At 32.9% G+C, this 13,336-nt stretch overlaps 1 protein-coding gene across 1 annotated transcript; it reads left to right on the plus strand.

The window, feature by feature from the left end:
* The first annotated feature begins 6,723 nt into the window (after nucleotides 1-6,723).
* Nucleotides 6,724-12,888, plus strand: LOC111889464 (AP-2 complex subunit mu). Its single transcript, XM_023885611.3, has 13 exons — nucleotides 6,724-6,976; nucleotides 8,584-8,761; nucleotides 8,837-8,927; nucleotides 9,398-9,492; nucleotides 9,599-9,688; nucleotides 9,769-9,817; nucleotides 10,222-10,360; nucleotides 11,387-11,503; nucleotides 11,579-11,669; nucleotides 11,761-11,903; nucleotides 11,999-12,113; nucleotides 12,422-12,466; nucleotides 12,596-12,888. Exons 1-13 carry the CDS (start codon nucleotides 6,894-6,896, stop codon nucleotides 12,674-12,676), a joined length of 1,317 nt encoding a protein of 438 aa, XP_023741379.1. The 5' UTR covers nucleotides 6,724-6,893; the 3' UTR covers nucleotides 12,677-12,888.
* Nucleotides 12,889-13,336: the final 448 nt, after the last annotated feature.

A 13,336-nucleotide genomic window follows, 5' to 3' on the forward strand; every position in this document is an offset into this window, starting at 1 on the left:
ATTCTCGGGAATCTCAGGAATCTCGAGAACACAAAACCTTCCTTCGGGACTTGAAGGTGAAAACCGGGGCTTTGGGAGGTTCTCGGGGGCTTAAACGCAGAGTTTCGGCGCGAGAAAGAAAGGAACTGAGCAATGGAGCTCGGAACCCTTGAAATCTATTTATAGGGGCATTTTTGGGGTGTGCCACGTCGTGGCAAGTGATGGCCACGTCGTGGGGAGTCAAACCTATCCTCTTCCATTGATTGGACGCCCTCAGTCACTTGCCGGGTCGCGGCAAGCTTGTGCCACGTCGTGGGGGCCTGACAGCCTCGGATTTTGGACCCCGAACTTGTAAAATCCATAACTTTCGCGTACGAGCTTCGTTTTCGACGTTCTTTATATGCACGCGTAGCTAAAAATATGATCTACAACTCTCGTTTAGACTTCATCGGCAAATTTTGACTTTATTTTTAATTATTTATTTTTAACGGGCTGGGACACGAAAAGTCCGTTAAAATTCCATAACTTCTTCATCCGATGTCCGTTTTCGTCAGACTTTTCGCTGTTGCGCTACTAATGTTGAGACCTTCGATTATCATTTAGGTTGTTTTGGTCAAAAGTATCTCGAGCTCTATTTCGAGTTCTTAGCTGTCTACTGCTATACCCGAACCTTGGAAAAATCATAACTTCCTCATACGAAGTCAGATTTGGACGTTCTTTTTTATGTACGCTCACGGTTTGATGTTATCTATAACTTTCATTTAGATACTTAAGGCTATAAACTATTGTATTGAAACTTCGCGTTTTTCGTTTAATCGGTGTTGCCGGTTTTGTCGAGAATCTTCGGTTGGTCATAACTTCTTCGTTATAACTCGGATTTTAGGGTTCTTTATATGTACGAAAACCTTGATACGATTCCTACTACTTTATTTAACCCAAATAAGATTTTAGGAAAGTTATATTTTGACCTAAATTTGATTGGTTTTACATTACATTGTCTCGAAATATCGGGTTGTCACAGTAAACGCACCAGTAACTTGGTGTCATAAAACATATTGTTATGTGTGATTCGGTGAGTGAGTGCAAGCAAGCATTGAATCAAAGTTTATCCGTTCCTTTTATCCAAAGTGGGATGAAAGCGATATCTGTGGGCCCCTCGATGATTTAGTCACATAAGCGCTTGGCCAAGCCAGGACTAATTTGATGTGTTCAATTGTAGTCTGTTGTCAGTCGTCATAAATCGGAAATCGGGAAACAACACATAGACTGAGAGACTGATTATAATCCATGTCTCATGTCTATACGATATCTAGAATGGAGAAATATATGATCTCTTGTCTAAAGGACGCGTATCTGATAAGATTAGAGTTGACAGCGGCTTTTGAAAGCTATGCTTGCGGATCAGGATCTGAAGTCATACGCAAAAATGTTATTAGACTTATCCAAGTGGGAGACTGTTGGATTAGTGTCTAAGTCCATAACTATTTTGGTATGTACTTGACCCGATGGTGCATGGTCCTTTTGGGTTGCCTTCACCAAAGCAACTTGATAGGATGAATTATGGAGAGAGCGAGAGGATTAATTATGATTTATTAATATATTATGAGAATAATATATTAAAGGAGAAATCATATTGTTTAATTAATATTAGTCAATAATTAATTAAGAATTAATTTTGTGGCTAAAAGAGATTAATTAAACTTAAAGGACTAGAACTGTCAATTGTATGATAGTTAAATATTGGGCTAATGACTCCATATTAGAGGGATGGATGAATTCTATGGGGAAACCCATTAGAAATCGTCCAAGGCCTCTAAGAAGGGAGTCCTTGGGTTGCTTAGGGCCTAAGTAGTCAAATTAGGGTTTCCTTGTTAGATAACCCTAATAGCCTTACTATTTAAGGATCCCTAGAGGACCAAAAACGTGGCCAAGAGTTTCCTTAGGGTTTCCACATGTTTTTGGGTGCCTCCTCTCTTATCATTCTTCATCCTCTTGCTCTTGGTGTTTGTGAGCCATTAGAGGAGTGACACTTGTGACTCTAAGCTTTCTAAAGCCATTACAAAGGAGGATTTGAGATTGTTATTGCTACATAACAATCAAGGTAAGATCTAAACCCCAATCTTATGTTAATATGATTAATTGTATGCTAGATCTAGGGTTTAAAGTCTTGGATGAATTGCATGTACAATAGAGAAACCTAGATCCAAGCATTAGGGTTTGCATGAGTACATAGGATGTTCTTATGGCCAAAACCCATCAGCTCTCTCACTGGCCCAGAAATCATCCGTGAAACCACAGAAAAGATTATACAAATTCAGGAATGACTAAAGGCTTCGAGAGATAGACAAAAGAGCTACGTGGATAAGAGACGAAAACCCTTGGAATTCCAGGTTGGTGATCGTGTTCTATTGAAGGTCTCATCCTGGAAAGGCATGATACGCTCTGGAAAGCGTGGAAAGCTGAATCCGAGATACATAGGGCAATTCGAGATCCTCACTAGGATCGGTCCCGTAGCATACAAACTTCGTTTACCCCAAGAGCTTAGCAATATTCATCCCATCTTCCATGTGTTAAACCTTAAAAAGTGTCTATCCGACGAACCCTTGTGATCCCTCTTGATGAGATCGAGGTCAAAAAGAACCTTAATTTTTTTGAAGAACCATTCGAAATCATGGATCGAGAAGTCAAAAGAACAAAACAAAGTCGCATACTGATAATGAAGGTCCGCTAGAATGCCAAGCGGGGACCTGAATTCACTTGGGAGCGCGAATATCAAATGAAACAGAAATATCCTCATCTTTTTTCGAATCCATTATTTGTATTTTATGTTTAAATTTCGGGACGAAATTCCCTCTATCGGGGGGATGATGTTGTTGGATTAATGTCTAAGTCCATAACTATAATTGGTAAGACTTGACCCGACCCGGCATGGTCCATTTGGGTTGCATGGCATCATGCATTTGGATAGACTATAATGAGAGAAATAACACTTAAGGTTTGTTAATATATTATAAGTTATAATATATTAATAATATTATTTAATTAGTATTGATCAAGAATTAATCTAGAATTAATTAAGTGATCAAAAGAAGACTAATTAAATATATGGGTTGATTGTGTAAATCATCCATACTTGTATAGTGGGCTAATGCTCCATGGATTATCAAGTTGGGCTAAAACCCATATGATGCTCCATGGATGCTCCATGGTGTATTTGAACCTATGGATCCAAGGAAATGGAAAGCCATGACAATTAGGGTTTACCCTAATTGTAACAACTATATAAAGATCATACGCTTGGAAAAATCGGCGACTATGGATGAAGAGAAGGGGTAGCCGATTTTTACAAGTGTTCAAGTTTCTCTCAAGTTATTCCAAGTGTATTTGGTGTTGTGTGAACCATTTGAGGTGTCACACTTGGGGCACTAGGCACTCAAGCTTCATGAGGACATTCTACATCAAAGAGGTATGTATTCTATCTTGTTATATTCATTGTTTTGTATGCTAGATTAGGATAATACCTTGGATGTTCATATTTGCATGTATAATAGAGAAAACATAGATCCAAGGTATTTAGGGTTTCATGTACACTTAGGAGTGTTAGAATGCTCAAAACCCAATAGATGTGACAACCCGAACCTTTTTCCGTTGAATAAATTTATATTTTATTTATTTCCATCAAATTCCTTTGGTTTGGAAAATCATTTAAGTTATATAATTGAATTTTATAAATGAGTCGGAACCAAAATCGTGCGAAAACCCGAGCTTCCTTCGAAAAATCAACAGTTTCTGGCCTGACTGGTGTTCACGGCCGTGAACCCGATCACGGCCGTAAACCCATTCACAGCTAGACCCCACCACCGACCATATTTCCAGGCTATATATATGTGACCCCTACCCTCATTTACACTTTTATGGCCGTGAACACACTTCCTCTCTCTAAAAACCCCCACCCGAAAACCCAAGACATCTCAAGTTTTCTCTTCATCTAACACTCCATTCATCTTAAAACACGTTTTGGAGCATCTAACACCAACCTTTTCGTCGATTCAAACATAGTTGTTCTTGAGTTCACGGTCGTGCACCCTTCAAATATTCAAACCTTCAAGGGCCGCAAACCGTTCCTGGCCGTGAACCCTTCAAAAATTCATATTTCAAGAACACTATTCACGACTGTAAATCCTTCAAGGGGCTGTTCACGGCCGTAATCCCCTTCACGACCGCAAACCTTCCTAAGTGGTGAACTTGGCTGAAAACCCGCTTTCCCCGATTCAATCGAGTCCTGGTAACATTCGTAACCAAAAGCAAGTGTTTTTCCAACACAATAAATAATGGTTTCACTAATAATATATATATATATATATATATATATATATATATATATATATATATATATATATATATATATGTATTTAATTGTATTTAGGATCCCGTTAAGTGCCGCGTACATCAATCCGAGGGTCTCCATTTCCAGTTTCTTTGTCCGAAATTTCACGCAACCAACTGTGAGTTCATACCCCTATACTTTTATGATTTTTAATGTTTTCAGGGGGAGAATACAAGCCAAACACAAATGATTTGTTAACTTATACAAAATGATTTCAAAACACTTAAAACTGATGCAATGGATATAGTCACACGGTTTCCACATTTCATAAAAATATTTAGATATTTTATCCCTTTTGTAGTATGCTGAGCATAAGAGACGTTTTCGACTTACTGCTGAATTGTATAGTTTTCAGATCAATTCATGAACCAAATACATAATATTCATGCAAACTATAATAGGTATAGTTTGGGGTTTCAATATACAGTATTACAAATTCAGACCTTATACATTGCTAAACATATAAACTATGACAGATACTTTATTACATAATTATTTAAGTATAATTATTACTCTATAAAGTATACACACGGGTTCAAATACAATAGATCAATACAAAACTACACATAAACGAGATTATCCAGAATTGTGAGACTTTACTTCAAAATTGTACCCTTTGGTGTACTGAACTAAATCTTATCATAGTATAACTAGAGTCTCCTGGAGGGAGAGGGTGAGATTTGTGAATAGATCTATTCAGGACTGACAATCCCACACCTGAACTGCTAGTTACCGGTAGGCATGCATGCCTGGGGTGACAAATGTCATATATCCGACACTTGAAGAACGTCATAAAGGTCACTAGGTCATATATCAAACATGGTTATACGACTCACAATAGTATAAACTAACCTTTTTGTTTACGGGATTTCATTCTTCTTTAGTTTTATTTTCATTAATAGAACTATTTCATAATACAACTGGAGGATTCCAAGGATTTCAACTCATAGTTTTATACATACCGGTGATAGCCTGGATTTTTCATACAAAAGGGTTTTACATTCAAAACAATCTTATACAATTCATCTAGTGGTAAACAGGCAATCAAACTAGTACTTTATGGAACGTTGTAATAAACTCATATGTCAGGAAATATTGGATTTTTTTGGAAACATGTCAACATTTTTTCACTAATTCATTAACAGAATTTCATTACAAAAACATGCTTATGAACTCACCAACTTAATGCTGATACTCTTTTCAAAACCTCTTGTATTCTCAGGAAATCAGTAGACAGGTACCTCAGCAGACTTTTGAGAAGACGGAGCATATAGAGTCACGTCTTTATTTTGTTACATTTGATGTATATAAATATGAATCAAACAGATGTAAATACCTTTATATATATATATATATATATATATATATATATATATATATATTCAATGTAATGGTTGTGTTTACTTTGATTATTATGATGCAATTGTTGTGATACTATATATGACGTCATTCACCTCCGAACGTTTCCGCAGTTCCGGTTTGGGGGTGTGACAAAACCACCATGTAAGAGGTAATCTATTGATAAACTCTAAAAATAAAAAACGAAATGTTTTCTCAAAATTAATGGCAAAAAAAGTTAAATAAATTCAAAATCAAGGTTTAAAATTTTGGATAAAACATTTTGTTTTATGAGATTAAGGTGCTGTTTGTTTTTTGTAAAGAACCTCTTCAGACCTCTTATTGATGTGCGACACAGCACACGCGCAACACTTTTCATTTCGTAGCTGTTTGTTTTTTTAGAAGTTTTCAGAGTAAAAAACCTCTGTTCATGTTCTATTTGGGGTAACACTTGTATTGTCTATTCCAACATCTTCTTCTTTTTTTCTTGCTGAAATTTTGATTAATTTTGATTATATGTTGCTGAAATCTTATTTTACATTTTTTTAGTTTTTTTTTTGGTTTATTCTTACTGAATTATTTTTTTCCGTTTTTTAATACTAAATAATGATAATTTCATGCTGAAATATCATTATTTTTTTTTTGCTAAATATCATTATTTTTTGCTGAAATATCATAAAATCTTGCTGAAATGTCATATATTATTAAATTTTCGGTATTAAAAAACTATTTTTTGATATATAAAATCAATTTATTTTAATTTTTAATATCTGCAGCAACATGCAAATGTTAAAAAACAAATATATTTCTTATTACAGTCTGCAACCGGTCGGTCCATCTCTTCTGCTGCAAAAGGTTGCAGAGATGGTCCGCAGATTTTATGAAATTTTGCTTTAGAAAAACAAAAAGCACCTGACTCTTTCAAATTTATTGAACCAAAAGTAGACACTCTGAAAGTACAGGGGAAAATTTGCAACTACACAAACTGTGTGTGTAATTTATGTTGACCGGAGACTGCCCCAATTTACTTCTGTATACCATCATCGGAGACTTGCTTCCATAGAAGAAAGTGCCCCTAGAAGAAATCTAAAATCCTAATTTTCAACTGAAAGCCTTAGATCTGGTCTGATTAAAGTCTATGCGTGTTCTCAACTTGTGATTTGGAGCATCCCGTTGATCGGTTTAAGAGATGCCGGTGGCTGCTTCCGCCATCTACTTTTTAAATCTCCGTGGCGATGTGCTCATCAATCGTCTCTACCGTGATGACGTTGGGTTAGCTCTCTCTCTCTCTCTCTCTCTATCTCTCTCTCTGTATCTGTGTACATATTTGATTGTTTAGGCTATGCAAATATGATCATTTCCTGTGGTAAAGGAACAATCTGTCGGATCGATGAAGGGAACCAGTTTTTTAGAATCTCTGTTAATCTTAGTGTCAATATGCAAGCTTAGCAGTTGTTATACGCTGATTAGTGTTTTGCCATTGTATGCTTGATGGTCAACCGGATGATTTGTAGTATATTGAAAGGGTAACTTACATGGAGTTGAAGAGAGATTGTACAAAACATATAAACATATGGTGATTTAGGGTTCCAGTTCTTTTGTTTCTGCATATGGTATCTGTGGATAATGCTTTTGATCCTCAATTACTAGTCTCTTCCCAGATGCCAACTAGGCCTTGTGCATATAAGACATGAACCTAACTTCTAGTTGCAAGGCAAGTCTTATTATATTACATGATTACATTCAAACCCTTTAAGATTTCGACTGAGACCAATCATTAATGATCAAATTGGCAATTGAGAGCTACAGCTGATGTTGAGAAGCGTCTTATTAATATTATTTCTGCCCCATAAAGTTCATTACTTCATATTCACCTATCTTGTGTCTCCCCAACTTCCACTCAGCAGAAATCTTTTTGAAAATAATATGCTTGATTTTTTGAAGTTCAAATGGGCCTTCTTTATGTGACACAAGCAGTATATTATGTATAACAAATATGTATATGGTACCTGTATAAGTACAACTGAGAGGAAGCTGCTTTTAAAAGCACTCTTGGAGGGTATTTAGAAAAATCTTGGTTGATATTTGTTTTTTGTATTGGTGATTAGTAATATGGCTTAGAGACGATTTATGATAGTAGTATTTAACTAGGTATTTTTGTAGTGGTGATTTCCTATCAAAATTGTTAAGATTCATTAAATCCTCCATGCTTATTTTATGGTTGAATACTTAGATTGTGAGTTTGTAACCATAGATCTCCACACATCAATTTGCAACTTGATTTGAGGTCATCACTCATGAAAGTTATGTGAAGCAACAAGGTTAGGGTTTATTGGAGTAAGATAAATATGTGGTTATATATATTCGTTTTATTGAATTTCTCTTGAATTTTGAAATTACCAAATCCAGAGGAATGTACATTTTTTCAAGCATGATGTGCAATTCTTTATTGAAACAAGGTTTCGAATGGAATTATAACCCTAAGTTTGATATGAAAAGAAGTTGTAGATTCTAGGCAGGAAGCTCTATAGGTTCAACATGTTTGCTTTCATCATGAATTATTCATGATTCAACTTTATAGCTGTTTGTCTATATTCTACTTGTGTGAAGCCATAGAAATTGACTTTGAAGTAGAAAACTCTCCTGACATACTTTTAATGCAATCTTTGTAAACAGATAATGTAAACACCTGGCTTAAGTATGTCATATGAGAGCTTTCTAGTAACTTATTTAGTATTAAACACAACATATTTTTAATGAATATGACAAACGAATGCAATGAATATGATAATGGAATAAGAAGGTAACAGAGTGAGTAGTCATTAGTAATTAATTAAAATAATGAAACTAAATGGTATATTTATTTTGTGATGTTTTAGGGGAAATATGGTGGATGCATTTAGAATGCACATAATGCAAACAAAGGAACTAGGGACTTGTCCTGTGAGGCAGATTGGAGGTTGCTCTTTCTTCTATATGAGAATTAGCAATGTCTACATTGTCATTGTTGTCAGTAGCAATGCCAATGTAGCATGTGCTTTCAAGTTTGTTGTTGAGGTAATGACACTTTTTTATATAGACTTTTAGATCTTGCATTTTTTTTGAACTTTTATTTATTTTCTACAAATGCAGGCAGTTTCTTTATTCAAATCTTACTTTGGGGGTGCTTTTGATGAGGATGCTATTCGCAATAACTTTGTTTTAATATATGAGTTGTTGGATGGTATAAATTCTCAACACCTTTCTTCAAGTTATTTTATTAATTCTGAAGCAGTTGTACAAAAATATCTGCATTTGAAAATCCATTCAGAAATTATCTGAATTTTCGGATATGGATTTTCATTTTCCTAATTTTCGGAGATTCGTATGATCAGAAAATTCAAAGTATATATTTTCTGTTTTTCGATTATTTTCCAATTACAATTGGAGACACTAAATGAAGCCAAATTTGTAATGTTTATTTTGTTTTATTTTTATAATCCCCAATATGCAAATTTGTTAGACATATACGATATAGGTTTGTAAAAAAACAATATACTGGACATTTGTAGGTTGAAATTTTGGTGTTTAGTAACTACATTCAAAATTTTAGATATCTGAATTTTAGCATTAACTTATGTGCTTCACAAAGCAAGTTATTTTTACAAATTTTTATATTTGCAAATTATTTATATCTACATCTGAAACATGCAGAAATTATGGACTTTGGTTATCCACAGAATCTTTCCCCTGAAATATTGAAGCTTTACATTACTCAGGAAGGTGTAAGGTCACCATTTTCATCCAAGGTTAGATTCGACCTTTTATATATTGTATTTTCTTTTTGATAAATATCTTTTTATGTATATATATATATCCTAACTTGTTTATTGTTATATTATTAAACTTTAATAGCCTACAGATAAGCCTGTTCCCAATGCTACTTTACAAGTAACTGGTGCTGTTGGCTGGCGTAGGGAGGGTCTTTCTTATAAAAAGAATGAGGTGAACAGATTTTTATTTTATTTTATATTTTTCTTTATTTAAAACCCATATATTTGAATGCTCATTTTTTGTTGTTGCAGGTGTTTCTTGACATTGTGGAAAGTGTAAATCTTCTTATGTCTTCAAAAGGTACATTTTGTATCTTTCTGATGTTTATAATTATTGTAATTTTATTTGTATCTTATAAATGTTTAGTGTTACATTTGTAAGTTTCTAATAGTTAATGTAAACGATGCCGTTTTTTTTAACAGTAAATAAATGCAAATTATAAAATTGGTCCCTGTACTTGACTCAAAATCGCAAGTTTGGTCTAATAATTTGAAATCTTCCCAAATTGGCAATTTTGAGTGAAGTGCAAGGACTAAACCAGAAACAAAATGCAAACTTAAGGATGATTTTGGTAATATTACAATAAATGTTTATTCTAAGTTTTTATAGAGCGAGAGCAAGCCATATATTATTATTATTATTATTATTATTATTATTATTATTATTATTATTATTATTCCCTAAAAAATAATTGATTGGTGTAGGTAGTGTACTACGTTGTGATGTAACTGGAAAAGTACTTATGAAGTGTTTCCTTTCGGGAATGCCTGATTTGAAGTTGGGATTAAATGACAAAATTGGCCTTGAGAAAGAATCTCAACTTAAGTCACGCCCTACTAAGAGGTAATATTTCAAGAAATACCAATATACTTTCATATTCTTGTTTATTGTAACATCCTACTTTTATTGCAACATTGTACTTTAAAAATACAAAGCCATTTTCACTGCTATAATCGGATACCATTTTCTAACTATAATGTCTTAATAAAAATAAAAATGAAAATACAATGATATAATTAGGTAGGTTTTTCAAAGTACAATGCCTTAATAACAAAAAATTTGAAAATACAATGTTGTAATAATGGAAAATAAAGTTTGATTTTATAAGAAACAAATGAATGGAAGTGTACATATATAAATTTGTAATTTATCTTTACATATTATTTATCAATACACATCGTATAAAAGGTCATACATAATTCCAACAATTTTTTTCACCCAAAAAGAAATATCATTATATTAGTTTCTTTTGAGCAAGTCTCCAGTTTTGGGTTATTTTTTTTTTTTTTCAGAAAGTAAAAAAATAAAAAAATTTAGGGTTAAAAGGTGGGATAGTACTATAGTAATTTTTGTTTTCCCTTCGTTTTGTTGCATCTATTTTTAAATTAATATCAAACACATATCTCATTGCTCGTTTTTCTCGTTTTAAACACCTCTTCCCTACTTTATAATTTTCAAAAACGCATAACTAGTGATAGTTTTTTTAATATAAATTTAAATGTTCTAGAATGCAATTTGGTATATAATGACAAAATATTAAAATAAAAGCTTTTCTTCTCATGAAAAAATGTTTTGTTATGTGAGTGCTTTTTCAAACAATAAATTGTAAAAAATGACATTTATTTTATGATATGCTTTTAAAAACCATTGCTATATTCAAGCTAACTTTTTTTAGACTGTGACTTCTCTCATGATATTTAATGTGTTATATAAATTATTTTTAAAACATGACTGAAAAATCTGTCTATTTTTTTAAAAATGTATGACTAAGTCTATATTTTTTCTTGAAGAAATTTAATTAGTCATTATTTAAAATCATCGTATTATAAAAAAGCACTTTTTAATCTTATAATTTAATTTAATACGCAGTGGCAAAAGTATTGAGCTGGATGATGTTACTTTCCATCAATGCGTAAACTTAACCAGGTTTAATTCAGAAAAGACAGTCAGCTTTGTCCCTCCTGATGGCGAATTTGAACTCATGAAGTAATTATTTCTTTTTCTTTTCATTTTACATTTTTTTTTCTTCAATTAATTCAGAAAAAAAATTATTTATTACAGGTATCGTATCACAGAGGGTGTAACACTTCCATTCAGGGTATTACCCACAATCAAAGAATTGGGAAGGACACGTATGGAAGTAAATGTTAAGGTTTGAAAAATAAAAAAAAAAAAAAAATTAAATATAGTACATTATGATAAGGAATTTTTGACAAAATTTTTTACTTTTATTTAAATTTCAGGTGAAGAGTGTTTTTGGTGCAAAAATGTTTGCACTTGGAGTTGTAATTAAGATTCCAGTACCGAAACAAACAGCAAAAACAAGTTTTCAAGTGACATCAGGACGTGCAAAGTACAATGCTTCTATTGACTGCTTGGTGTGGAAGTCAGTATCTAAAATCTAAATACCATTTTTTTTTATTCGATTAAATAATTTTTTATCGTATGCATTTATATTTTTATTAAAATTAAAATTTACAGGATAAGAAAATTTCCTGGACAAACTGAGCCAACTTTGAGTGCAGAAGTGGAGTTGATTTCCACAATTGCAGAAAAGAAGTCATGGACTAGACCACCGATTCAGATGGAGTTTCAGGTAATTCTTTTTTTTTTTTTTTTACATAAATTATATTTTAAATTGAACCTCATATTTTTCTACTAAACCCAAAACCCTAAAAAGATATGTATACAGTATACACACACGCACACATGTTTTGTTTGATTTCTAAAAGATATGTATAATAAGTCACAACCCAATGCATGCCAAACTCAAGTACAATCTGTTTTGTTCTGTTATTTTATAACATTTTTATTAAACTATGTGTCAAAGTAAAACATGTTTGGGGATATATTAATTTTTTGTTTTGTATAAAGCTGCTTTTTATTTTTCTTGTGGTTTTGCAGGTTCCTATGTTCACTGCATCTGGTCTACGTGTCAGATTTTTGAAGGTACATCTTATCATGATCCATATGTTTATTGTGGACTCCACAGGGTGGTATCTTTCAAAGGCTTCGAGTCTCAAACTATCAGTCTTAAACCCTAAACTATCGTGTCATTTTTTGTTCTCTTTTTCTCAGGTATGGGAGAAGAGTGGCTATAATACGGTTGAGTGGGTTAGATATATTACGAAAGCGGGTTCATATGAAATCAGATGCTAGACACGAATGATGTGATACTATATTTTGTTTAAATTTATGTTTGGGATTAAAAAGTGAATATTTGATTTGAAATTTGTTTTTGTAAAGGAGTATTATTCTCCATTAGGAAATATCGAGCCATTCTATGCAAATTCATGTTCTTATGCTATATTTCACACACAAGTATGTGTCATTTTCGCTGAGAACAATTTATGATTTATGATTTTACTTTTTCTTTTTCTGTTATTAAAGCTTTCTAGGTTGTTTTGTTGATAAGGATGGGAAGGCCATCTATGTTTTTTTTTTTTTTCGCGCAAATACGAGATCAAGAGCAACTATTTGATATTTTTGGATGCAACAAAAAGTTGTAATTCGATGAGGATGAGGCCAATGCTAAAAATGAAAAAAACATCTACATGCCCACATGTTGTATTCAGTTAAACAATTAGACACATATTTTGACATTAATCCTAAGTAAAAGTGAAATATGATGAGATTTAGACAAGTTTTGCGGTGATATATTTGTGATTTTACTGAACTAGTTAGGGTCAAATTATTTAGGGTCAAATGATACCCATTTGTTCATTTTCAGGGTTAATGACTTAAAAGCCCAACAAAGTTTCCAAACCGTTCAAAAAACTCCAATCATGTTTTGTCTGTTCAAAAAATCCCAACAAACTT

The sequence above is a fragment of the Lactuca sativa genome, chromosome 6 (assembly GCF_002870075.4).
Source record: "Lactuca sativa cultivar Salinas chromosome 6, Lsat_Salinas_v11, whole genome shotgun sequence".
In the NCBI taxonomy this organism is placed as follows: domain Eukaryota; kingdom Viridiplantae; phylum Streptophyta; class Magnoliopsida; order Asterales; family Asteraceae; genus Lactuca; species Lactuca sativa.

Coding starts and splice junctions, on each gene's coding strand:
- LOC111889464 (XM_023885611.3), top strand. CDS start 6,894: ATGCCGGTGGCTGCTTCCGCCATCTACTTTTTAAATCTCCGTGGCGAT. Junction 10,361..11,386: donor AAGTCACGCCCTACTAAGAG/GTAATATTTCAA, acceptor TTTAATACGCAG/TGGCAAAAGTATTGAGCTGG. Junction 12,467..12,595: donor TACGTGTCAGATTTTTGAAG/GTACATCTTATC, acceptor TCTTTTTCTCAG/GTATGGGAGAAGAGTGGCTA.